Source organism: Pseudochaenichthys georgianus, chromosome 15 (assembly GCF_902827115.2).
Source record: "Pseudochaenichthys georgianus chromosome 15, fPseGeo1.2, whole genome shotgun sequence".
In the NCBI taxonomy this organism is placed as follows: Eukaryota; Metazoa; Chordata; class Actinopteri; order Perciformes; family Channichthyidae; genus Pseudochaenichthys; species Pseudochaenichthys georgianus.
This window is the reverse complement of record NC_047517.1, coordinates 13,737,380-13,763,654: the sequence shown is the minus strand read 5'-3', so window position 1 is coordinate 13,763,654 and position 26,275 is coordinate 13,737,380. Positions and strand designations below refer to the sequence as shown.

At 41.4% G+C, this 26,275-nt stretch overlaps 2 protein-coding genes across 4 annotated transcripts; one reads left to right on the top strand and one right to left on the bottom strand.

The window, feature by feature from the left end:
- The first annotated feature begins 1,086 nt into the window (after positions 1–1,086).
- inaa (internexin neuronal intermediate filament protein, alpha a) lies at positions 1,087–9,517 on the top strand. Its single transcript, XM_034101097.2, has 5 exons — positions 1,087–1,374; positions 3,191–3,421; positions 4,267–4,794; positions 6,507–6,631; positions 8,461–9,517. Exons 1-5 carry the CDS (start codon positions 1,087–1,089, stop codon positions 8,651–8,653), a joined length of 1,365 nt encoding a protein of 454 aa, XP_033956988.1. The 3' UTR covers positions 8,654–9,517.
- Positions 9,518–10,161: 644 nt separating this feature from the next.
- pcgf6 (polycomb group ring finger 6) lies at positions 10,162–25,318 on the bottom strand. 3 transcript variants are annotated; one of them, XM_034101359.2, is made up of 11 exons: positions 25,262–25,318; positions 24,733–24,810; positions 24,522–24,621; positions 23,762–23,858; positions 23,505–23,560; positions 23,369–23,428; positions 20,932–21,049; positions 14,849–14,876; positions 14,633–14,731; positions 10,957–11,043; positions 10,162–10,850 (listed from the first exon to the last, which is right to left on the bottom strand). In XM_034101359.2, the coding sequence occupies exons 2-11, from the start codon at positions 24,787–24,789 to the stop codon at positions 10,800–10,802; spliced, it is 753 nt and encodes a 250-aa protein (XP_033957250.1). In that variant the 5' UTR covers positions 24,790–24,810; positions 25,262–25,318; the 3' UTR covers positions 10,162–10,799. The 3 variants fall into 3 exon arrangements, with proteins under 3 accessions (XP_033957250.1, XP_033957249.1, XP_033957251.1); XM_034101358.2 differs by lacking the exon at positions 25,262–25,318 and having other exon boundaries at positions 24,733–25,198; XM_034101360.2 differs by lacking the exon at positions 25,262–25,318 and having other exon boundaries at positions 20,932–21,031; positions 24,733–25,198.
- Positions 25,319–26,275: the final 957 nt, after the last annotated feature.

The following is a 26,275-nucleotide window of genomic DNA, read 5'->3' as shown; positions in this document are numbered from 1 at the left end:
CAGTAGTGGGATCGCGCCTGTGAATAGACGCTGTAGTGAAGCCTGAGCAATACAGCGGGACCCAGTCTTTATACACTCTGTATAGTATGAACACACACCTGGGACAACACACACACTCAACAACAATGTGTTTATGTTACAGCAGCTTCGTCTCTCTACATTTATTTGGTTCTTCACGTGGAAACCTTCACAAACCACTTCTGTGTGTTTGTCCTGCAGCGCCTCCTCCTGGAGGAGAGCAGCAACAGCTGCTTCCAAAATCACTTCACACATTATGTGATGGATAAATTCAAATAAACTAATGTAGACCATAAAAGTACTCATATTCTGTTACACAGATAAAGATAGTTAATGGCATCATTTTTATAAACTTGTTTCAGATGAGTCACACTTGATTATTTGACTAATTTCAATAGGCAATCAAGTGATAATGATAATTGATGAATCCACTCCTGTTTATTGAAGAATTTTATCAAAAATAAATTTGCTGGAAGGTAATGAGCCCTCTATTTTACATTACAGGCAACATACGTATATGTATATTTAAATATCAAATTTGCCATCAACATTTAGTTGATAGAACGTTCTGATTATGTATGCTGGACTTTCAAAATGTGCTGGCACACACCTTGGCACATGTTTCCTGATGTTAGTTTATCCACTCTTCTCATTATTATAGAGAATTATAAAACAGGTAATGAATACATACAGTCCCAATTCCACATATAATTTACTATAAAGACCCCACCTTGCAGTTGAGCTGGTGTCACACAGCTCCAGGGCTCCACCTGCTGGTGCGAAGAGTGAAACAGGAAAATACTATAGTGTGAAAAGCTCTGGGACGATTGCATCATGTTATGCAGGCGAAATGAAATCAAGGAATGTGACATATTTATTTGAATTCGATTTTTTTTAGAAATTATATTGGTGTTTGTTTGTATCTCTCCAACTAAAATGTATTCAGCATGTTCACTGCACTGCTCCAGTGTTTTACGCCATGCAATGGTTCACTCTGCCTGCCACCTGCCTATAAACTCCTGCAAAGCTCTTTAAGCCCCTCAGTTTTATCTCTGACTCTTAGCAAACATGAACCACGGAGACCGCTACACCTCGTCCTCCTACCGGAAGATTTTCGGGGATTCCCCCAAGTTCCCCGTCTCCTCCTCTCGCATGGGCAGCGCCTCCTCCCGGAGCACCCCGGGGCTCCGCTCCATGGCCGGGCCCCGCAACAGTCTCCCCTCCTCCATGAGCCTGTACAGGCGGGTCGGCCGTTCCTACTCTCCGGTGCCCGCCGACTCCTTGGATTTGACGCAGACTTCTGTGGTCAACAATGAATTCAAAATGATTAGAACCAACGAGAAGGAGCAGTTGCAGGTAGGGGACGGATTTTAAGAAAATATTAAATATTTGCATGTTGGGTTACTACAGAAAGATGTATTTAAAATTCTTTTCGATTGGTTGTGTTGTGGTCTGTTTTATTTAAAAGCTATAGTTAATATGCTATCAGATCACCAATCAATCAAACTAAGAAAAACAAAACAACAGAAGTGTGGAAAAGGCAAAATCATATTCAACATTTTTATAATTTGAGAACAGTAAAGTGATAAAAACATAATTAATTAACAATTAAATTAAAAGCTATATGAAAACAATAATATTAGTATAACAGTGCATGCCAACAAACTAGCTTTAAAAAACCCTTGTTTTTAAACCTGCATCCATAATATTTAAAGCAGCACCAATCCGTTTTTTATGAATAAATGGATCAATTTATTGAAACCACAGGGAGTTCGCACCATAATCATCAGTTTCTCTCAGCTATCAAATTGAAATAACATCAATAGGCGCTTTCACAGCGGAGTACTTTTCCCAGGAATAGTTCCGATAGTTCCTGGGATTTTGCGCACCAAAAAGATCTGGAACTAGAACTTTTTTTGGCTAACCTTTTCACCCCTTTTTAGTCCCTGCTAGAGAGCAGGGACGTTCCTGGGGAGAAAAAGGTTCCAATATCTGAGAAATTCTGGAGATTTACTCGGAAGGCTTCAGTAGAAGCTCCCCAACTCCGGGGACTTCCGGCCGGGGACTTCGGGTGGCCAGTATACACCGTGAAGTTGTTTGCGGCCTGCCAGTAAACCCAAAGCAGAAGAAGAAGTGACGTCAGCGGCTCCCTCAGGGACTTATTCCGGTGTGAATGCGATTTACTAGATAGTTCCAGGAAATAAAAGTTCCGGGGACTATTCCTGGGAAAACTACTTGGTGTGAAAGAGCCTAATGAGTTGTGTTTAGAGACTGTTCTGCTCCCCCCTAATGGCGGAACAGATGCTATATAAGCTTAAAAGGGACCTATCATGCAAAATGCACTTTTTTGATGTCTTTTATACATAAATATGTGTCCCCGGTGTGTCAGGGAACTCACGCAGCATCAGAAAATAAAACTCTCTCTCTTGTCCTCCGTACCCAAATCTCTAAAAACGGGGCTACAACGGAGCTGATACAGATTTGCTTCCGATATGACGTAATATCGGAAATGTAGGCTGGCTTTACACCCACGGCCAGATCAGAAACGTTGCTATCAGAAACAATGCACGACTGTTTGGGACGTAATATGGTCGGTGCATGTTTACATTAGCATCGCTAACACTCAGAGCTAACCTGTACTGGAGAGAGCATGTGTGTGAAGAAGCAGGAAATAAAAAGAAACTCACCTTGTGGTATAACCGGCAAGAGAGAAAGCCTTTGAGCTCCATACTGTTTCAGAAATAATACTTGATAATCCATGATATGGCGTTTCATCACCGCAGAATCTGCCGGTAGCATCTCCCGCATGAGCTCAGCACCCTCCTTTTTCTTTTTTTAAATAATTTTTTCTTTTCTTTTTTTAAAGCTGTACACCCCAAATCAGCACTTTTGAAACAGGAAGTGAAATAGAGGGATATGAGGCATGGCTAGAATGGGTGATCTGTTAGGTATTTTGAGCAAAACACTTCATAGACATGTTTTTTATATATCTGAGACCTATGCTATTGCCTAAAAATAGCATGATAGGTGACATTTAAGTAAATATTTGATTTATTTTGTTTTCAGAAATATAAAACTTAAAAATAAGTGAAGTTGTAAATTGGATGGTAGATGAGATGAGATAAACTTATGGAGGATTTTGTGTGATGATAAGCATTTATCCTGTCTCCAGGGTCTCAATGACCGCTTCGCCATGTTCATCGATAAAGTGCGGCACCTGGAGCAGCAGAACAAGGTGCTGGAGATGGAGCTGGTGACGCTGAGGCAGAAACAGGGCGAGCCGTCCCGCGTCGCCCTCCTCTACCAGCAGGAGCTCAGCGAACTGCGCTCACAGGTGGAGGAACTGAGCCGGGACAAGAACCGCATCCTGATCGATAGGAACAACATGGAGGATGAGCTGCAGGTAAAACGTAAAAAAGGATAAAAAGCTGACGATAATAACAGGCAAAATAATTAATAATGTTTTTTCGATGCAGTTCTGCTGCCGCTAACATTTGCTCAACTTGTTTTTGTGACAACGTAAAGGTCCCCTATTATACTGTTTTTGAACCATATATTATAGGTCTACGATATATACAAAACATGTATCTGAAGTGTTTGGTTTAAAATACCAAACAGATCATGAAATATAGCATGCCATACCCGGTTTCAGCCCTGTTTCAAATGTGCTGATTCTGTGTCTGTAGCTTTAAATGCTAATGAGCTGCTGCTGGCCACGCCCCTCTAATAAGTTATTCATCTTAGTTTGTTATTGGCTAATGGTTGCACAACCCCAAAAAAACAGTGACATCACAAAGTGTGCAAATTCTGATCAGCCCATTTTTAGACAGGTTTTTATAAAGATGTATCAAGACGAAAAGAGAGAGAATATTTTTTCCTGAAACTTTCCAAATCTGTTAACACAAGAGGACACATGTTTATGTATAAAAAGAAAATACAAAAAAATACATGAACAAGTGGATTTTGCACAATAGGTGACCTTTAAGACATACTTCTAAAATACTTCTTTGGGTTAAAAACTACAGTTGAAAACAACAAAGATGTAAAAAAGCATAAGAGGATATGTCAAATGACATGCAACTAAATGAAACTGAGCGTAACCTTGATTCCAATGAAACATTTCTCTAGGTTTGAATGGATATTTGCGAGCATGTAAGAACACAACCTAACAAAAAAGGTCTGGTTGTTTTAGAAATTGTATAATGTTACATATTATATCTGCAACTCCCCTCTCATGTCTCATTTCAGAAGCTCAGTGTGAAGTACGAGGAGGAGGTGAGGGCGCGGGACGAAGCTGAGCAGAACTTAAGGTCCTTCAGGAAGGACGTGGATGACGCAACAGTCGTTCGCCTGGACCTGGAGCGCCGTCTGGAATTGATGATGGATGAAATCAACTTCCTGAGGACTGTGCATGACGAGGAAATCCAGGAGCTGAGCACCATGATGGAGAAGCAGCAGGTCTCCGTGGAGCTCGAGCTCGCCAATCCGGATCTCACCTCGGCTCTGAAGGAGATCCGCAACCAGTACGAGTCCATCGCCTCCAAGAACCTGCAGTCGGCCGAGGAATGGTACAAGAGCAAGTTCGCCAGCCTCAGCGAGCAGGCCTCCAGGACCAACGAGGCCATGAGGGCCAGCAGGGAGGAGGTCAGTGAGTTCAGGAGGCAGCTGCAGTCCAAGACCATCGAGATCGAGAGCCTGAGGGGCGCCAACGAGTCTCTGGAGAGGCAGATCACAGAGATGGAGGTGGGAAACAACGCTGATGTCTCAGCCCTGCAGGTAAGCAACAAAATCATCACTGTGGTCTCCTTAAAGGGGCTATTCAATACATTCAAGCAAATGTATTTCTCATTATATCTATGCAAGCAGTTTGGAGTTTATTCGTCTAGGTTTTCTGAAATTGCCCGAAACATTGGAGGTGAACAGAGTTTTATGTATGGTGCTTATAGCATCAAAAGATTATCTTATATTTCTTTCCATAAAAAGTTTCTCTGATACTGTTGAAAATCCACAGAACAAACAACTATGGTTGTTAATAGAAACTATTAATTTGATAGTTGATTGGGAAAACACAACAAAAACTAACACTTAAAAAAAAGGATTTGATTGGCTATAGTAACTCTTACTATATTATTCTGTATGTTTATCTTAAACTTGTGTATTAGAATAAAATGAAATCAGGATTTTATGTACAAAAACACAAATGTTGTGTCAGAATGTATGCCATAGACATACACTTATATGTAAAAGATAAAACTAGTGAGGCCTGTGGCACAGTGGGCTAGTATGTTCGGATCAGGGGAGCATAGGTTCAAACCCCACTGCAGTCACAATGTCGCAAGACACTTCACCCCAAATTGCTCCTGTGGGGATTGTCCACAGTATTGAGTATGTAAGTCGCTTTGGATAAAAGTGTGTAACTATCTACTAAGTATAAATAGTCCAATTAAGCACATGGTAGTGTTTTCAGTAATCCTGTAGACAGATACACAACAAACAAACAAAAGCATTCCTTGAGGTAAAATAATGAGTGTAACAATTTAGATATATCAGATTGAGACAAAAACCACTTCCACGCAGTTTTTAAGAAGGCTCTAAGACAGTAAAGTAAAGCTTTAGGGCGATAACTCAAATACAACACTTTAGGCATCAACTTTGTAAATGATCAGTCAGTCAGCTCTCGCACTGCTGGCACTGTCTACGTGATAGAGATAGTAGCTGAAGCTCGTCCAGTTTATTTCTTATGGAACGCACGTTGGAGAGGAATATTCCGGGTAGCGGCGAATATTCCGGGTAGCTCTCGAATGCAGGTGAGAGAACCTTTTACTCTCACCAGTATGTGAGAATGTCCAGTAATTCTACGGAAGAACAGAGAAAATAACTCGTTGCTAGTTGTAGCTTCATGGAGATGTATCAATCCTCTCTTCAACTCAGTGAATACATTTTTTTCCTGAAATGTCAAACAATTAACGCAAACGGCAGAATCAGCCAATATACACACAAAAAAATTCCACAAAAATAACAAATAAAATAATTGTGGTTCGTTGAGCAACTTGTTAGCAGTCGATTACAGCGCGTGCTATATTAGCAAAACATCCCAGATTTGATTTGTCAAAATGTCTCTCAAATAATAAGTTATTAAGGCTCTGGCTCTTGCTAAACTGGACAATTAAGGTTGAAGGTCTAAAGTCAGACCATGACCCTTCGCGTGCGGAAGTCTGTGACAGTGAGACTGACTGAAAGCGCTCTTAGTGAATTGACCCTGCGTTTTTATTAGATTACCTGTGAGCTGCTAAATCGGATACAGGAAGTCCTAAGAGAACGTACAGCTAAGCCTTAAAGGTTATTGTGCTAAAGGAAGGGCAAACCGTTAAACCCCAGAAAAGCCCATATCATAGAGGATAAAAACCCTACTTGCCAAGTAAATGAATTTAGACAGAAAACTGTGCTTGACACTACTGATAATCTACCTTCTTTCATTTATGAAACAGGACACTATTGGCCAGCTGGACACTGAGCTGAGGAACATGAAGGGGGAGATGGCACTGCACCTGAGGGAGTATCAGGACCTGCTCAATGTCAAGATGGCCCTGGACATAGAGATAGCCGCTTACAGGTGTTGACTAAAGGACAACCCCAACAGAAGGGGTGTTTCTCAATCGCGAGTAAAGCTGCTCCAGAGCCACTATTTCAAGCATACTACGTCATTGAGTGCCGCCGAAGTACTGTGCCAATGTCCAGCATACTTGGAATTCTACCGAGCCCGGCGTATTTCCTTTGGAGAAATTTCGAGGCTGCACATGTGTAGACTAGAGATGGGCGAGTCATGATTCATCCGGATCATTAACCCGGATCCTAGTAATGAGCCGGTCGTGACGAGTCTCCCTCTCGATTAACCCGAGTCCTTTGAGTCCTACACCTGATGTGACGTAACAATTAAAACTATAAATTGCGTCACTCTTTACTCTCTTTATAACGTGTACAATCACATTACAACGTTGTTGTATCCAGAGATCCAGCAGACTCGTCGCCATGCACGAATCAACAGCAAATTCAGCCCCTCCTCCTGCTCCCGCGAGAGTCCCGTGAGCCGTGAGTCGTTGGACTCGCGGGAGCCGTGAGTGAGCCGTGAGCCGTGAGTGAGCCGTGAGTCCGCAAATCTCTGAGTCTGCTGCGACTCGTCGAGGGAGCCGTGGGACTCGCGGGAGCCGTGCGAGCCGGAGGAGGGGCTGAGTCTGCTGTAGATTCGTGCATGGGGACGAGTCTGCTGGATCTCTGGATCTGCTGCCTGCTATATGTTACGGCTCTGAGTCCTCGTAGGCTACTGGTCTCTCTCGATCATTGACCTGGATTCACGGATCCCGCGATTTTTCCGGCTCTAAATTAAGTTTCAGTGTAGACTTCTAACAAAATGGTCATGTTGTGCAACAGTCTCCTCAGGAAATGCAGCTATTATTACAGGAGACTCTCCTGTAATAATAGCTGCATTTCCAATAAGGAATCGGATCTTACTTGGAAACTCGTTTATTTTGAACATGGCACACAAAAAGAAACAAATGATAGAAAATTGCAAAACAGTTAGAATATATAAAATGTAATTATACAATTATTATTATTATTATTATTATATGAAAACACAATTGTGCAAAATTAGCTTAAGTACAGGAACATATTAAAAATAACTATATACATACAATGCAAAACACTTATTTTTTAAAATGCACACACACACACACACACACACACACACACACACACACACACACACACCACACACACACACACACACACACACACACACACACACACACACACACACACACACACACACACACACACACACACACACACACACACACACACACACACACACACACACACACACACACACACACACACACGTTTTATTAAAGCAAAAGACACTGTGTAGCGGAGGTTAATGTAACGTTAGTTTAATATGCTGGTTAAATGCAACAACTTTTCGGTTTCACCGGTAGGATTTCTACGGTCTTGGTCATGCTGACTCATATGACTCAAATGACTCGTATGATCCGGATCTCTTCAATGATTGACTCAGAAGACTCCGAGTCCATAAAATGATCCGGATTTGCCATCTCTAGTGTAGACTCCGCGGTCTTAAAATCCCCACAATGCTTTGCGCACGGACCAATTACCCCAAATCTGTGGCGGAAAATGTAAGACGGGGCCTCTCATATGACGCACACCTGCTAGCCTGTTCCACTCTTTGTTTTCCGAATGCCAGGAAGTATTCTTGCCTCGCTTCTTTCTGAAGCAAGATGCTCGTAAGACATGTGCTACCAAGCAAGCATACTCGTGATTGAGAAACACCCCAGATTTCTTGACTTGTAGACTAATCAAACATATTTATAAGGTGCTTTAAGTCTGTGTGTCCAGTCTGACATGTGTTTCCTTTGGTCCTATGAGGAAACTGCTGGAGGGGGAGGAGACTCACTTTAACTCAGGGATCTCCTTTGGTGCTGCCAGCTACAGCTACCAGCCTCGAGCCGCAGCCGGCCCCTCCAGGAGCCCGAGGGAGAAGGAGGGGGGGGGCACCAAGGAGAGCTTCAAGGAGAGCAGTGTGGAGAAAGATGAGGCGGACATCAACTCCAACAACTGAAGCAAGACTACCAGGGGAATGTGGAGAAAGGAGATATGTACTTCATATGTAGTTGGTTTAGTCGCTGTATTTGTTTTTCTTAGTTTTTTTGGAACATATATAAATTGTGCATAGATAGACTAGGTATCGTTAACACATACACAGGTTTTACCCCCCATTCCCCAACAATCCAGAACAGCGCATACACGGTGCACAAACATGATGAAACGATGTCATACAAAAGAAAATAAAAATAACAAAATAATGTATTTATTAAAGCCAACCCTAAGATAAATGTTTGAAATCATAGCTTAAACTTTTTGGGTGATAATTCATTCCTGGTAGTCTCTGTGGCAAATGAGGTATTTTGCTGACTTTTGCTATAAAATGAGGAGTTCCCGTAGTAACCATGTGCAGAATGAAATATCTGTGAAATATATTCAGTATGTTGGTTCAGTTAAAGGTAAGGTAGGTCATTCACTTCAGAAACACTTTTTGTTATATTCCATGGAATGCTCTTAACATCCCGATAGCAATGAATACATTACATGCTTTGACAATAAATACATATAAAAATGTCATCTGTGGAAGCCGTAGCGCTGTAAAAAGCACGACCAATCATGTGAGCGGGCCGGGTCAGATGATTGGATGGCATACCTGCCTGTCAGCCTTCCATCTCGTGCACAAACCATATACTGTATATATAAAGGCACAAACTTATCTCGTGCTATCATTGGTCATGTGCGCGTTCCTGTGTGTTGGACGAGGGGCTCTGTAAGGAAGTCTGAAGGAAGGGGCAGATTTATTTCGGTTGTGTAGTGTACTTTCAAATTCTAGCTCACTCGAGCTGGTTTCTCCATTCTCCACCTTTAATCTATGGTTTGGATTTACCCACCCACTGGAAAACCACTCACTGTTGTTTCAGTAGCATTCAATAAAATGACATGACTGTCAAATCACGTCTTTGTTTTCATGTGCAAATCAGCTTAATCCCGAATACATTCAAAGTCATCTCCAGGTAGATTTCGACACCAGAGCTATAACAAATAAATACAATTATTTACATAATGGTTTTTAACCGCCAATCTTTTCTGGATTTATTGTATGGTTTTGTTTCGTCAGTTATGGTTCACTTGAATGATATATAAAACAATTAAGCAGAAAACCTCATTATTTCAGCGAAAAAACATGTTCTGACATTTCTGCATGGAAAACATTTAACTATTTATAATTGATCTAAATTGTTGGCAATTATCTTACCATTCCTCAATGTATTTATAAGTCAAATGATTTGCAGCTATACTTTAATGATTGCATACTTTTCAAGTTTCTATGACTTCTGTATCAAATTCCTAGGACTTTGAGCAGATCACCATACACCTCTACTAAAGGATAGAAGATCAGAAATAGTTGGCTTTTGAAATGGGGAATTCATTTAGTGTAGCAAGATATTAAACAACCACAGACACTGGTGGGAGAAGAGCATTTACACCTTAGGAGGAAATTAAGCTCAAACCAGGAAACGTGGATGAATCGAGAAACATACCTCAGTTGAGCAGTCATTTATTAATTCATTCTGACAACTGAGTAGGAAATGCTTTTTGAACAAACCCCATCAGCAGAATATACAAATGCCATTGAATTAAATATGTCAATCAACACAAAGCAAGCTGTAAATAAAACAAACAGTATATAAAGCTCCACACAAAAACTTTTGGTAGTTGAGGTCCTTTTGTTTCAAGCCCTTAAATCACAACAATCAATATGAAACTCCGCTCAGACCTTGAGATGATAAATAAAGAAAATAAGATATAGTTCCTGGTTTCCAAAAAACATAAGTACTCAAAACGCACACACACACACACACGTTTTAGCGACAGCAGCAGGCACAACGTTGTGCTGTGGAAGGAAGCACCTGGAACGATGCCTTCAAAGACATCTTGGCAGTAAGGACTCGGGTTTAATTCAATTTGCATGATGGCACTTCTGTTAATCAAATGTCTGTCCGCAACAAACAGAAACCAGGGCTGTCCTGAATGCCCAGTGATAATATTATTAAAACAATTGAACGTTATAGTTTTAAATGTTTAGATCTTTTCATTTCAGACTGTTAATAAATAAAGGAAATCCAAGTGATGAGTTCATGGACTACATCCACCTTTCGTGCTCATGGCTGGGAGGGCAGGACCAGGCCAAAATGCAGCACCAACAGACCGTCCTGCAGCAAAATGGAACCACAGAAATAATCACTTAAAGGTATTCCTGGAGTTCTTCATAATGTAACATCTTAAAATGTCTTCCTCTTGTGTGTTTGTGGGGCTCACCTGCAGTGCCTCTTCACCCACAAAGCTCTGAATGTCCTTGAGGGACTGGAAGTGATCGAGGAGGTGATCTCCACAAACCACGTCCACCTGCAGGACACACAGACACATTTAGAGCACAGCTGTAGATATTTGATCAGACACTGTATGCCTCAAGACCGATTATCGGTATCAGCCTTTTTTTTATAAAATTGCCGATAACACTTTGGCTCTGATGCGGCCGTTTCTCTGGCTGCAGTCACCACTCTCTGTACACGAGCAATGTCCCGCCCACAGCGCTATCTGATAGGCTATTACTGAAGTGTCAATCAACACTGAAGATTTTCCGGGCGGGAGCCAGCCAGAGAGGCGGGACCTTCTCAGATTACAGGCAGGTGCGAAGAACGCAGACACAGACAGAGGCAAGCAGCAGCGCTGAGTGGCAGAGCCATACATGTGTTTCGAGGGTAAATCAGTAGAAAGCCGAAGTTCAATAAACATCCCAATCCCCTATGCTGAATTTGCAAAAACACCCGATCTATTGATCCAATTCTATCAGCTTCCCAGTTACACAGGGACGCGGGAAGTCAGTCAGAGTTGGGGGTGCGTGCAGCGTCTCGCAGCGGAGTAACTGTGGTGCGGAGGGGGGGCAGCGGGTGGAGCCTCGCAGTTTTTCAGGTTGATATGTGCAGCTCATTAGCTAGCCAACATGTATTTTGCAAATGTTTAGCAAAATATTCGAAGTGAGGCTACTCGACTAACGTTAGGTCTACTGTAATAGCCTCACTTTTAATAGTTTGCAAAACATTAGCTAGCATAGTGTTTTGCAGTTGCTAGCAGCTTATTGGGATTTTATGCTAGACAGACAGGCATTGGTTTGATATAATAAATTAAGCATTATTGTTAGTTAAGCATGTCAGCCTGCAGCCCCACTTCTTGTCTCTCTAACTCATTGCAGATGGCTGCACTAAAGAAAAGGGCACAGAGAGGAAACCAGTTGTAAGATGTTTAAAAGTTCATTAAACATAATATAGGTTATGCTTAAATGCATTTCAAAGAAGTTGAGTTGTGTTGGAGTTTGTGTTATTCTACATTTTGACACCAAGATTTTCTGATTTTACTGCAAATGTATATCGGTTCCAAATATCGGTTATCGGTCTCCTTGATTACTAATAATCGGTATCGGTATCGGCCTTGAAAAAGCCATATCGGTCGATCCCTAATAAAAACTTTCATAACACACAAGGGGACGGGTAATAACCGGAAAAGCATGACATGTCTCCTTTAAACTTGTTTTGGCAAATTCAGATGATAAATACAACTTTGAAGCTTGTAAAGGCATAATTACAAGTGGAGAACGGAGTAATTTAACGTCACAGCAAGCATAACAACAGCCGGTGTTTCTTGTGAGTGTTTCCCCGGTACACAAACGCAAAAATACACAAACACACTCGCGAGCTTCCCCCAGACCAGTAATATAAACGAAAATGTGTCTTCGGGTCAATGTGACTGATTTCGATAGAGAAAGTCACATTTGGTTTAGGCACGAAACATACTACCAGTAGAAATACATTGCTTTAAAAATCGCTCTGTGTCGAATCAATAGATTATATTTCGTGACTATAACACGAAGTGCCGTGAGACTGGGTTGAATTACAACAGTGAGTGCTTCACCCTCTGAACACCACAGGATGGCGACTGTAACGCACATATTAACATAGGTACGCTCCTCTGAAATGATTGTCCCCTGCAATTATTATTATCCCTCATCGAGTTCGCTATTCAGCTCGCTAACGTTAGCTTAAACAAACGTAACATGCAACGTTAGTCTAATCTAAAATGCTCTACTACGGCGTACCTTTGTTGTGGCTCGTCAGCGCAGACTCTCGCATCGTTATTTTTTGAAAACTTTGCAGGAGGCTACTCGTGGGCTTGACCCTCGTTTTAGCCATGGCTTGTATTTGTCTTCTGCTAGCCAACGCTCGTTGAAACGGCAACCTCCTGGCACACAGTCATCTATCACTCATCAGAATGCCCAGGTCACACGTAACACAAACACTTACAGGTCACGCGCATAGCGCGGGAAGGCCGGAGCGGAGCTGTTTTATGTAAAAAGCGAAGCAATTAAGCGCGCTCCGACTTCTTTATTTTCTTTTAATCTAAAAAGCGAAGTAAAGCATTTACAATTTCAAGCACTTTATCCCAAATTCAAGCACCATTCCCCAAATTCAAGCACTTTTCAAACCTTGAAAACACCTCGTACAATTTCAAGCATTTTCAAGGATTTCCAGCACCCGTACGAACCCTGAAGGTAGACCTCCACTATGTGCCATGCTGCTATTCCAGGGGGGAAATAGCCCCATTAAATATATCACAGAAATGATCTGGAGAGACCCTGTTCAGTTGTTTTGGCTAGCCTGAATTTATCAGTATTTACAACATGTTAGATGTCAGTTAGGCATGTGACCAACAAACAGAGATGGGGTCGTTACTAAAAAAAAAGTAATATATTACACTACTTCGTTACTCTCTACATAAAGTAACTCGTTACTTTACTCGTTACTTTACTCGTTACTTTACTCGCAGGGCGGCCCGCCCCTCCCTGAAGGCAGATCACGCAGACTGCTAAAGTTTAAAATGTTCTCTTTAGTTCAGTTTCATTGTCGCATAAGACTGATCCAGATAGCTCCTGAATGTTTTCCTATCTGACCATGGCTGTCCTTTGTCTCCTGCTATCTGTATTTTGCGCAGTATATCTCTGAACGATGGTAATTCCACTGTGCAAATGGGCAACATTTCCTCTACTATGAAGGATGCTACAAGCCTGTCCATCTTTGCTTTGGTTACCGGTCCTCCAAATTCAAATTTTTGCTGCTTCGGAGTTGGCGGCGGCGCACTCACAACATCCACACTCTGGGTTTGGGGGTCCTTAGCTATTAGCTCCACCTTAGCATGTGTTCTTTGCAGGTGTGTGTTGAGGTTTGACGTGGTGTTTACAGCAGTGGATAACAGCTTCTGGCCTGGACACAGTTTGCACCTCACCGTCACATTCCTGTCTATTCTTCGGACAAACTCAAAATAATGGCATACCTCCACCCCTCGAAAGTTATCGCTGACTCAGCCATATTTATGCAGCACTGCACGTGGAGATGTGGACGCGCAAGTCGCGCAGATTACGTACATATAAACCTGCAGCAGAAACCCCTCTTGTCTGTCAGTGTGATTATGACTGATTTTATAAAAGTAACACACGTTACATTACTCCGTTACCGACAAAAGTAATATTATTACAGTAACGCGTTACACCCAACTCTGCCAACAAATAACTGTCTTCCATGCAATCATGTAAAATGGTTACAATGATCTTTTCAAATACCTTTTAGAATGTGTAAAAATGGTGTTATAAGTATTAGAAATTGTAAAAGATCAGCTGTGTCACGCACTAGTAATTGGAAATAACACTGTTGTTGTGGGTTTACAACAGTTATTGTTCATATGCATTATGCCACAGGTGTGTTACTCTTAATCTGTGATCCCTCTCACTTGCATACACCACATGACCCTGTACACGCCTACACTATGCTGTAATGCCAACTGCCTTACTGTCCTGCTTCTAAGTCTGTCCCAAACTGTCAACTATCAGGATCAGTGTGGGTGTGTCACTTGGAGAACTCATTAGCTGTAAGCCTGGCACACTCACCTGGCATGCTGAGCTCAGCTCCATCATCCTCCTGATGAAGATCTCCACGTGGCGCACAGTGGCCTCCCCGGACACACGGACGTACCGTCTCTCTAACGGCTAAACAGGGACAGGGTGATCAGGGTGGAATGTACTAATTATTTACATATCTTTCTGGTAAACATAAGCAATTATAATACAATAAGAAGTGCTACAAATAGTAAGCGGGGGTGTTACCTTGTAATTAGCGATGCCCTCTTCAGCCCTGAAAACAAAACAGAAGTTAATATATAGTAAGGACAACTTTATGGTAAAAAAAACAAACAACAAGCAGTCAATTCAAGAGAACGGTCCCTCTAGTGGGATGTCTGTGTTACTACATGTACAGGATATTTCATTCACTACGGCCCAATCCCAAACCACGCCCTACACCCTAACCTTTGGGACAAACTCCCCTCTCTCCGGCAGAAACAGGAAATGCCGTAACTGTATGTAACAACGATTTCAAATCAGCATCTCTTAGACCAGTGGTTCCCATTTTTTCCTGATCGGAGCAACAGTGACAAATAATCCAACTGAAACCGGCATGGACAATGACTATGTTTTAAAAATGCGCTTATCCAGAAAAGCCTGGTTTGGAGACTTTACGGGCAGAAGAAGCATTTCTATTAAAGAAAGAATTATACATTTCTGTCATTTATGCCTTTATTAGCTACTAACTTGAATTTGTATTCTAATTAATTAATCAATTATTTTTTATATTTTATTGTAATGTAGAGACAAGGCTTTTAGTGGCAATCATGTATTGCGTTACGATTATATGTAATATGATATTTGGCCTCAAATAATCTTGGGCCTGGAGTCCCCCTCTGCGATCTTAGGCGCCCCCCAGGTTGCGAACCACTGTCTTAGACAAAACATTTAAATTAATAACTCAAATATAACATCTTTAATTGTGTTTCTAGACTAAACACAGGTATGATCCTAAGTTAAAAAATATGAGGTTATCATGAGTGGATGTTTGCTGGAACTACTTGTTAACAGCTTGTTTCCTGACGGACGCACACAGCGTCAGGTAGAGACCGGTCTCCAGTCAGCACCGATGCAGACTCGCTGTTTGATGGCTTGATAACCCACTCCCCCTCCACACTCGTTGGTTTGGAACAGCACTTAATGTGGCGGACCCTCCGCGCTAACGGAGGGGTAGTGTGTAGGGGTAGGTTTGGGATTGGGCCTTCTACAGACTGTGTTGTACCTTTTTCAAACAAGAAGTATTTATTTGTGTCTACAGGCCAAAAGCCTTAAATGAAAAAATTAAAATATGTTCTAAATAAATAACAATGGTAACATTAAAAATAATTGACTATTTTTTTCAACTGAAATGACATGCTTGTTTTTAAATAGAGAAAGGAAGAAAATATAAAAAAAACAGGACCAGTAGTGAATCAGTTCAAATGTGATTATACCAAAACCCAATAATGGCCGCATACCATTTAGACCTGAGAATTGCAGGATTCTTCACTGGTATTGTGCATGCTGGCTTGTTGGCACGGCTTACAGAAAGCAGTGCCATTGTTGTATTATTAGTACCAACTGTGCTTTTTTATGATGTAAAAAGTCTGCTGTGAAAATGCCTCTTGGTTACGCTTGTAAAAACACTGTTACTAGGAAACAGACAACAAAAATAGACCCTGTTTGCAGAACACATTGTTCTTGGCATGTCAACACAATGTTGCAAAGGACAAATGTTCTTCCACTTGACTCTGTATGAATTTCCCAGAGGCTAAGCCTTTTCCCATCAACCTCACACCACGTGTGGCTAATTAACCAATAAAGACATCTCACTAACGACTGCAAAGGAAAGTTTTGGAGCACAGTGTAGAAACCCAATGAGAACACGGGAGAGCTCCACTTGATGGCAGCAATGAAGAATGTATTGGAAGTTACGGCCAGAGAATGGACAAAGACATTTGCTGCAGCAACAAAGTGACCCAGCTCCTGCCAGACCAATTCTGAAGATCTCTCCCAAAACCCAAGTATTTATCTAGTTCTAGACAAAACTATTCTCAAGGAAAGAGAGAAAGTGGCAACCAAAGTCGCATGCCCGAATGCTGACGACGGGAGACAGTAGCACCTTGAGGCCACGTTCCTGAACGCTGAATATAGGAGTAGAGTGATAAACTGGGTAAAAGGCAGAGGCCTAGGAAAATATTTTCCTCAACAACGACATGAAGAATGAAAATATGTTAACGGTCCCATGTCATGCTTTTCCAGTTATTACCCATCCCCTTGTGTGTTATGTAGCTTTTTCTGCATGTAAACGGTCTGCAGAGTGTTAGGAGATTTAAATGTTAATTAGGCCGCATTTCCAAAAATCTCCTCGCGTCCCTACACAAGCCATTATCTTACAGGAAGGAAACCCAGAACCTACAAGTAACCGTTTAACAATAATCCACTTTAATGGTAATATACAATGCAATACAATCAAGTACAATCAATACAGTACAAATTACATACAGTTCTGTGGGATCCCACATTTACCTGATACTCACGTGAGCCAGCCAGCCAGCCAGCCAGAGGAGAAAGAGGCCGAACACAGCGGGGTTTCTGTCTATATCCCTCGCTGACCCAAGGAGGAGTTATCTGCGCCTCCCTTCCAGACCAGTGATTGGCTGCCCAAATTATCATCAACACCCCACATCAGGGATGACTGTATGTTAACTCCTGACCTTCCCCCTCTTCCTGTGTCCTCTAAAAACCACATGTTAGCAGGCCCAAAACCAGCCCAGTTTTCTACACAAATCATTTTCAAGCTTCTTCACAGTTTGCATGAATACATACAAATATTTCCTTACAAGAGTCACAAACCCTCAAAGTACACCTTGTAGCGAGTAAAGCTCTAACACAGAAAAGACCGGTTTCTTTTTCCATTTTGTTCTTCTCGAGTATAGTGACGTGACCATACGCAGGTCCAAATAGACCAATCCGTGGTACTCCTCACACACACACTCACTCAGCCTTGTCTTTTCTCAGCTGCGGCTCCGCGGATTTCTCAGCCTGAACTCAGCCTGAGACAGCGATCCAGCTCACACTGTCCGCAGCAGCGAGCCCCGCAACGTCCCACCAACACGGCACCCAAACCCCACGCAGCATTCTCATCTGTTTGTCATTACTGGTGTCATTTTCTGGTTACTAACGCCATTGTAAAACATAATCACTGATGTTCCGCTGCAACAATGGTGGACTCATCAGAACAGAGTGGGCGAGCTGACCAATCAGAGCACACTGGGCTCATAGGGAGGGGGGGCAGGAGCTCCAACAAGGCGTGTAGGACAGAAAGTGAATACACATACTATACAGAGATGCTGTATGAGAAAACCAATGTGATTTTGGAAAATTGAACAATGTAAATCTATTCTAGTAGACCTCAACAATGGAATTATGATCAGTATAAATGGCCATGTCATGGGACCTTTAAACATACACTACCAGTCAAAAGTTTGGACACGCCTTCTCATTCAAAGTTTTTTATTTATTTTCAAATGTTTCTACATTGTAGAGTTATACTGAAGACATCAAAACTATAAAATAACTCATATGGAATTATTTAGTAAACAAAAAAGTGTTAAAAAAAAAATACAGAATATGATTTATATTTAGCTGGCTACTGCAGAATGCTGTGGTAGTAGGGGTGTAACGGTTCACAAACATTTCGGTTCGGTACGTACCTCGGTTTTTAGGTCACGGTTCGGTACGTTTTCGGTACAGCAGAAAAAATTATCACAAAACATAACATATTTTTTTTTAATTATTATTAAACTGTGAATAATGTATTCACTCAAATAAATACAAAATATAATAAAATAAACATTAAGGTGCAGCATTTCGATGAACTGAAATAATCTGTATTTGAACTTTACTGTACTAGTTGCAAATGTTTTATCTTTTCAATTTACACACGGCATCTATTGCACGTCTGTCCGTCCTGGGAGAGGGATCCCTCCTCTGTTGCTCTCCCTGAGGTTTCTCCCATTTTCCCCTTTAAACTGGGTTTTCTTTGGAAGTTTTTCCTTGTACGATGTGAGGGTCTAAGGACAGAGGGTGTCGTATTGTCATACTGATATTCTGTACACACTGTGAAGACCACTGAGACAAATGTAACATTTGTGATATTGGGCTATATAAATAAACATTGATTGATGATTGATTGATTGATTGATTGATTGATTGATTGATTGTACTCACAAAACACAACATATTAGTTTTGGGTTTTTAATTATTATTAAACTATGAATATTCACTCTAATAAATATAAAATATAATAAAATAAACATTAAGGTGCAGCTTTTCGATGAACTGAAATAATCTGTAGTTGTACTGTACTAGTACCTAAGCAGCCAGTTTGACATTAGGACTTGCTTGTCATTTCATGTTTTTTTAAAGAAAGATGTACTTGTCCACATTGCTTGCCGAAAGGGCAGATCTGCTGGCACTAACAATGTCTCCTGCTGTGGAGAACACCCTCTCGCTAGGGACAGAGGTAGCCGATACAGCCAGGTAGCGCTTTGCTACCATGGCAACATAAGGATATTTGCCGTTTGTAATAGCTTTGGCTCGGTCTGAAGTTTTTGCGAGTGGTGGAGGCTTAAATGCTAGCGGGAGTTGGGTTTGCACTTCAGTCTTTTGGTACCGGTGATATTCACGTTCGGGTGATGCCTTTTCAAATGAGTGTGCCAGTTTGATGTGTCGCCAGCCGCGTAACCAATGTTAGTTGAACAATGCCGACAAACAGCTTTGGTTCGGTCCACCTGTCTTTGTCCGTCATCCTTGTACGTAACTGCGAAACCAAAATGTTCCCAAACCGGAGACTTCAATGATGCTGGAGGATTTTCGAGCTCAACTTTATCTGCGTTCGCCATTTCGACAGTTCCACAAATTACTGAATACATATGAACGCATCCCTCTGACCAGCTCGTCCAATGAAATGACTTGCTCGCTCTATGACGCGTTGAACACAATGGGAGCAAATTACTCTGAATGCTGCGACGCAGCACCTGAGATTACTTCCAAGAAGTTGTTCACGTTCTCAATTTTTTTACGTTTAACGTTATATTCGTTCGGTACACTTCGGTACACACGTGTACCGAACCGAAGGGCCCGTACCGAATAATTTCGGTACGGGTACCGTTACACCCCTATGTGGTAGCCATACTGGTTAAGTGTACCTTGAACTCTGAATACATCACCAACAGTGTCACTAGCAAAGCCCCCCCACACCATCACACTTCCTCCTCCAGTCTTCACGGTGGGAACCACACATGCAGAAACCTTCCGCTCACCTTCTTGGCATCTCACAAAGACACGGAGGTTGGAACCGAAAATCTTAAATTTGGACTCATCAGATCAAAGTACAGATTTCCACTGTCTAATGTCCAATCCTTGTGTTTCTTGGCCCAAACAATGATCTTCTTCTTGTTGTTCATCCTCAGTAGTGGATCTTTGCATCAATCGACCACGAAGGCCTGATTCACGCAGTCTCCTCTGAACAGTGGATGTTGAGATTGTCTGCTACTTGAGCTCTGTGTTAATTGATGTGGGCTCTAATCTGAGGTGCTTTTAATTTGCGGTTTCTGAGGCTGGTAACTCTGATGTATTTATCCTCTGCAGCAGAGGTAACTCTTGCTCTTCCTTTCCCGGGGGGTCCTCATGAGAGCCAGTTTCATCATAGCGTTCGATGGTTTTTGCGACTGCACTTGAGGATACAGTCAAAGTTCTTGACATTTTCCAGATCGACTGGCCATACTATGGATTACAGCAGTAGTCAAATAGAGCTTTCCACTGTGCACTAACCCTACCACTGCACAACACAACTGATGGTTTCAAACACATTCAGAAGTAATTCCACAAATTGACTCTTGACAAGGCACACGTGTTAATTGAAAACCATTCCAGGTCACAACCTCATGAAGCTGACTGAGAGAAGTGTGCAAAACTGTCATCAACGTAAAAGAGGGCTACTTTGAAGAATCTAAAATATAAATCATATTCTGGATTTCGTAACACTTTTTTGTTAACTAGATAATTCCATGTGTTCTTTCATAGTTTTGATGTCTTCAGTATTAATCTACAAAAAATAAACAAAAACCAATGAATGAGAAGGTGTGTCCAAACTTTTGACTGGTACTGTAGTTTAGTAGATTGTCTTTGTTCTGGGGCATAACATAATATCTAGCAGAATGTCTACTAGGTTGATTACTTTTTAATAAGTAATACAGCTGTTGTGACAAAATTCTGTCCAGCATAGCTGTATAGATCCTTACCCAACAAACTCCAGCAGCAGAGATACATCCAGCTCAGGAGGGATGGTGAACACAGACGGGGGAATGTTCTCTTTCTTCTGCCTCTTTATGACAACAGGACCTGGAGGCGAGATTACAACTGAAAAGCAGGAGGCAAAACACAAGGTAATGGATTGTGTGACAAACTTTCATGTTTTTGATGCTGTTGACAAACCCATGTTTAAAACCCATGTCTGCTTAAAGAGCCTGTGACACCATCCCAACAACTGTTGTGCAATGAAATATTGGGCTACTAGTAATCTCGAACCGTCAGTTTAAAAAAGAAAAAGCGATACCGTTCCGTTGAATATCAATAATTTCGAACATCGCGGGAAATTCCTTCGACTCATTTTGAAGTTTTGGGGGAAGCCGGAAGTGACGTCAATGTGGGAACGCTTCGAGAGCCAAACACGGACAAAGTGTGTTGTCATGCGTAGAAATGGTGAATTACTGAGATTAGGCACGTTAATAACGTTTTAATGAAGTTGACTACAGTATATTCATATGTGTCAGTGCTTTCATGTCAATTCGGCGACATAAACATAAATGATCGTGGTGAAGATGATGATTACATTAGGATTAAAAATCGGTAGTGAGAGCTGCTGAATTTCCTCCCGTAGGATGTGATATAAAAACAAATCGATTATTTTTGTAGTTGTAAACTCAAGTGGATGAAACTACATTTATTAGTGCTTTCATGTCAATTCGGCGAACATATGATACATTACATGATCGTGAGGATGATGATTAAAAATCGTTTGTTTGAGCCGGTCTGCATTTCCTGATGAGAAAACAAACCGATACTTTTTGTAGTTGTAGTACACCAACATGGATTAAACGTGTGTTTTTTTTACCACAATGTTGGGGAAATTAATGGATAAAATGCACGGATTATTATTATTATTATTCCCACTCCGATCGGGACACTAGGTCCACCGTTTCCCCGCAGCGAGGCTCCCCCCGTTGACAGTTTACATGGGCTGGGTGCAGTGGCGGACTGGCCATTGGGACGAATCCCGATGCACCGGTACCGAAGTGGGCCGGTCGGATAAGTAACTAGCACATCCCCCATAGGCGGCGCGTGAGGCTCAGGTTTGGTAAGGCTAAATAACGTATTTTACCTGATGCTGCCCGCCTCCGGCGTCTATAGAAAATAGATCAACTCAGTGTGCGGAGTTTAAATCTCTCAAGTCATATTACAGGATAAAGGAAATACAGTTTAAACTGCCGTATGCAGAGAAGACGCCGACGTGTCGCACTTATCATTCATATCACACTGATATCACATCATCAATCAGATCATCGATCATATAATATCACAATATATCATATATTTCCTTATCTGAGTCAGCTGAGCCGTATCTGGCCGTGCAACACTCAGTGTCACATACTGGATGCAGAAGTATTATTTTAAGCAACACATTATGTTGACGAAACACTCGAGTCAAAAGTAATTAAAGTCAGATCCACTCGTGTCTTAGACGTGAACGCGCTCTCAGCTGGAGAGAGAAACCCTGGCTTGATTTACCGAGTTGATAACCAGCGTCGTAGGACCGCTTAGCGAGATCTCGTTTGTTAGTTTGTTGTTGTTAGTTTGTTTGTTACTCAAACATATCCAGGGTATGTTGAACTGGCTTCGTAGTACAGGGCACAGGTGGCTAGCAGCGCTAATGTCAAAGACACAGACATTATACATTATATTTGTATTTTACCAGGATGCAGTGACACAAATATTTACATATTTACATTTACTATCTACAACACCCGCCGCCCCTGACATCCCCCACTCCCCCCGTTGACAATTTACTAGCGGTACCGAAGTGGGCCGGTCGAGAGTCCCGGGATGATTTTTAGTCCCAGTCCACCACTGGCTACATGACCGTATGATCGCCCATATTGACGCACCTCATTCCTAAACTTCTAACAGATACAACATAAACCGATCCTTCAGCCTCATATGAGCTCTCAGACACGTTCAACATTAAACTGTCATCGCTGGCTGAGCTTGCTGCTGTGTGCACCATCGTGCGTTTACATGCAGATGCTGGGATCCTGAACGGTGCAGCTGGAGCGCTGTGCCCGCAATGACGTCACACATCATTTGGCGGGACTTGAAGAATCCCCGAGAAGATCCAGAAAATTGTCAACATTGAAGGCAGATTAATGGTTATCAAAGTACAAATATCCAAAATCAGTTCAGTAACGGTTTTCAAGGGGACAATATTTACTCAAATTGATGGGTTTGGATGATGGGGGAAACTCGTGTCACAGGCTCTTTAAATGAACAACGTAATTAGATTAACTTAATACTTCAAAAAGCTATTCACAGAAGGAAAAGTAAAGTCCAGAACATTAGATTACAGAAAATCACAAGCTTTTTATCTAACGTTGCACAAAGCCTTTAAGTTTAAAGAATTACCTGTGTTTGGCACATCCAGCCCTCTCTCCTTGTAGAATTGACACATTTGTTTTCTTTCGGCTGTGAAATAAGAGTTCAAAGAGATAGAGTACATGAAGACCATCAAAATTATTGTGACTGTATGTACTGTACTTACACTCCTCCAGGAAAGGAACCATTTTGTAAACAATATCCTGCAGTTGTCTGTCAGGCCTGCAGGAAAACAGAGAAAAAGTGTTCAATAAACAAACTGTTCTTACTTGGAAATAAATGCAACCACATTTCTGAAATTAAATCTGTACCATAATCCTATAATCATTGAAACTGTAAAACATATGGTTGACAGAGATATCATTATTTTTGGTACAGAAGGTAACACAATTGAACTAATGCATCACATATTGACAGACCTACCTGATGTTGTACGTCGGTTGTGTCTGGTGGACTACAGTGCTGCATGTTGGACACCTGTTGTTGTAGAAGAAGTGCTTCACGATGCAGCTTTTGCAAACTTGGAGAAGATAAACACATCAAAATAAAGTCAGGACAGTAGATGGCAAAGAGAGATTCATATGGACTTTTAAAGCTGATATACATATCAATCTTTGAGTTCCTCAGAACTATAATCTTTGATTTTGAAGATAGTCATCTTTTAAATTCAAGGTGTTTGTTAAACAACTGAGACATTCAGTGAATTGAGTGGTTTAAAAATTATGTTTTCAAAGAATATTGATTCACAAACTATAGAGAAACGGTTTCCACCAATATAACATGTGTTTTGCATTTCTGTAATGACATTTCTGATAAATGTTGTCTATATTAAGATCAGCTATAACCTGTATCCGCTAAACACATAATGGTTCAACTGCTCTCTTCTTGTGTATTGTGTTGTTAAATCTGATATGCATGTTATAGGACCATCAATCTAGGAAGGACATATTGGTATAAGCATCGTGAAAGTTTACTTGCATCGCTAATGAACATAGTTCCATTGTTTCCTATGTGTCTATCTGCATCCCAAATAGAGAAACCCTAATTATTGCGATACAGTAAGTGAGGGACATAATGTATTAAATTAACATCCCAGTTCATATGGATCTCCTGCATCCTCTCAAAGTATTTTGATGACTCCAGAAACTAAATCAGACCTCTGGTATAACTTGTTGTCACTCACATGTGTGCAGGCACTCTATGATGGTGGTGGCATCGATGAGGAAGTGGCTGCACAGGGCACAGCGGATATATGGGTAGAATTCACTGAGAGGACGCTCGGGCTGTGAGAGTAAGCACAGTGTCAATGTTGCAGCTTAAACATACATACAGCGCTACATTTGTTGTCTGCCCCGAAAAACAATAATGAAAAGCAATAGTAAATATGAACGCACCTCTTCTTCGTCCTCTGAATCGTTTGTTGTCCCTTCATGATTCAAGCGAGGCAACATTCCCAACAGCTGTTTACGACACTAAGTTAGAACGAAAAAGAATACATCTCAAAGATACGAGAGAAGAACTTTCAAATGAAGTGTTTACTTTAAAGTACGAATTATCTCAAAACGTCGACGTTGTTTGGAGTTGCCAACGAATTAAGCTATGCGTGGCTAGCTGGCTAACGTTAAATACATTTAAATTAATGTGATTGTTAAGAGACACAGCTTGCTAATGCAACCTCAGTTAGCTAGGTTAAACGCCCAGAAGCTTGCTAATGCTACAAAAGACAACTTAAATACGAAATAAAGCTACTTCTTAACTTTATATACTTTGCTTCGTTATTTACACTCGCGCTAGCAACTCTATTTCCCTCGCGCATGCAGCATCATCAAACATAACTTCCGGTCTTTATCATTCAAAATAAATGAGTTGACAAGAAAAGCAATATTCCATACAAAAAGTAAAACAAAGCATGTTTGAAATTACAAGAACAAGTCCATTTGAATTTTTTTCTTATAATCCAGAACATGTTGAACAAATCTGTTTATTTTGAAGACAAAAGTACGTATTTCCGGAGATAGACACACGAGAGCAACGGTTCTCCAATGACTTGCCAGCAGGGCTCGCTGAAAGCACATACATACAATCAATAATATATTTTTAAAAAATAAACGTTTCTAGAAAAACAGACGTTTATTGTTTAGTTCCTGTATTTGTGTATGTATTTATTATTTTTCAGTTTTGCTCTTTAAGGCGAGACCATAGACTGTATATATGGGGCGAGACACGGCAGGCAAAAACATCGTTTTTCATGCACTGGTCAATTTTGATATGTTGTTCTATTTTGATTCCATAACATGTTTTCTTTCAGGCTTTTGGAAGTAAAATGTACAAAATACACATTTAGGTGTTTATTTTTACTATAGTTTGTCTATTTGCGTCTGTAGGTTTCTCCTAAATTCACCAAAAGTTAGCTTTCTAACGTAACATAAAGTACCGCGACCGCTGTTTGCCAACAGAGATATCGTTGGAAAGCTCCGTCTCTCCTGCACAATCTCATCGGATCCAAATATGGTCATTTCCTTTGTATCAGCAACGAATCGTGAAAGTACAAATGTGTCTTAAACCAAAAAACTAAATCTCATTGGCTGGTGCCAATTTCTGACAACGTGATTCGTTCAGATGCGTCACATGGTGTGCTAAAACACTACCTGGGGCCCTTCTCACTTCGGTTAAATGGATTCCTTGCGTCCCTCACTTGCGTCGTTTCCCTGCGACTAGTCCCTCCCAGCAGGGAAGCATGGAGAGACGCAAGGAAACCACGAGAAGCAGGGAAATGAGTTTTAAGAGCAATGGGACGTCCTTTCCTCCGGAGCGTCACGTGAAGCGACGTCCGTTTGTGATGACGCTGCACAGCTGATCGTCTGACAGCAGCCAGCTCTGTCCCCGTTATTTCCACACACACCCCCGCCTCTGTTAGTACACATTTACTGACACAAA

Coding starts and splice junctions, on each gene's coding strand:
- inaa (XM_034101097.2), top strand. CDS start 1,087: ATGAACCACGGAGACCGCTACACCTCGTCCTCCTACCGGAAGATTTTC. Junction 1,375..3,190: donor ACGAGAAGGAGCAGTTGCAG/GTAGGGGACGGA, acceptor TCCTGTCTCCAG/GGTCTCAATGACCGCTTCGC. Junction 6,632..8,460: donor ATAGAGATAGCCGCTTACAG/GTGTTGACTAAA, acceptor TGGTCCTATGAG/GAAACTGCTGGAGGGGGAGG.
- pcgf6 (XM_034101359.2), bottom strand. CDS start 24,789: ATGTTGCCTCGCTTGAATCATGAAGGGACAACAAACGATTCAGAGGAC. Junction 23,429..23,504: donor GGTTCCTTTCCTGGAGGAGT/GTAAGTACAGTA, acceptor CTTATTTCACAG/CCGAAAGAAAACAAATGTGT. Junction 14,732..14,848: donor AGGGCATCGCTAATTACAAG/GTAACACCCCCG, acceptor GTCCCTGTTTAG/CCGTTAGAGAGACGGTACGT.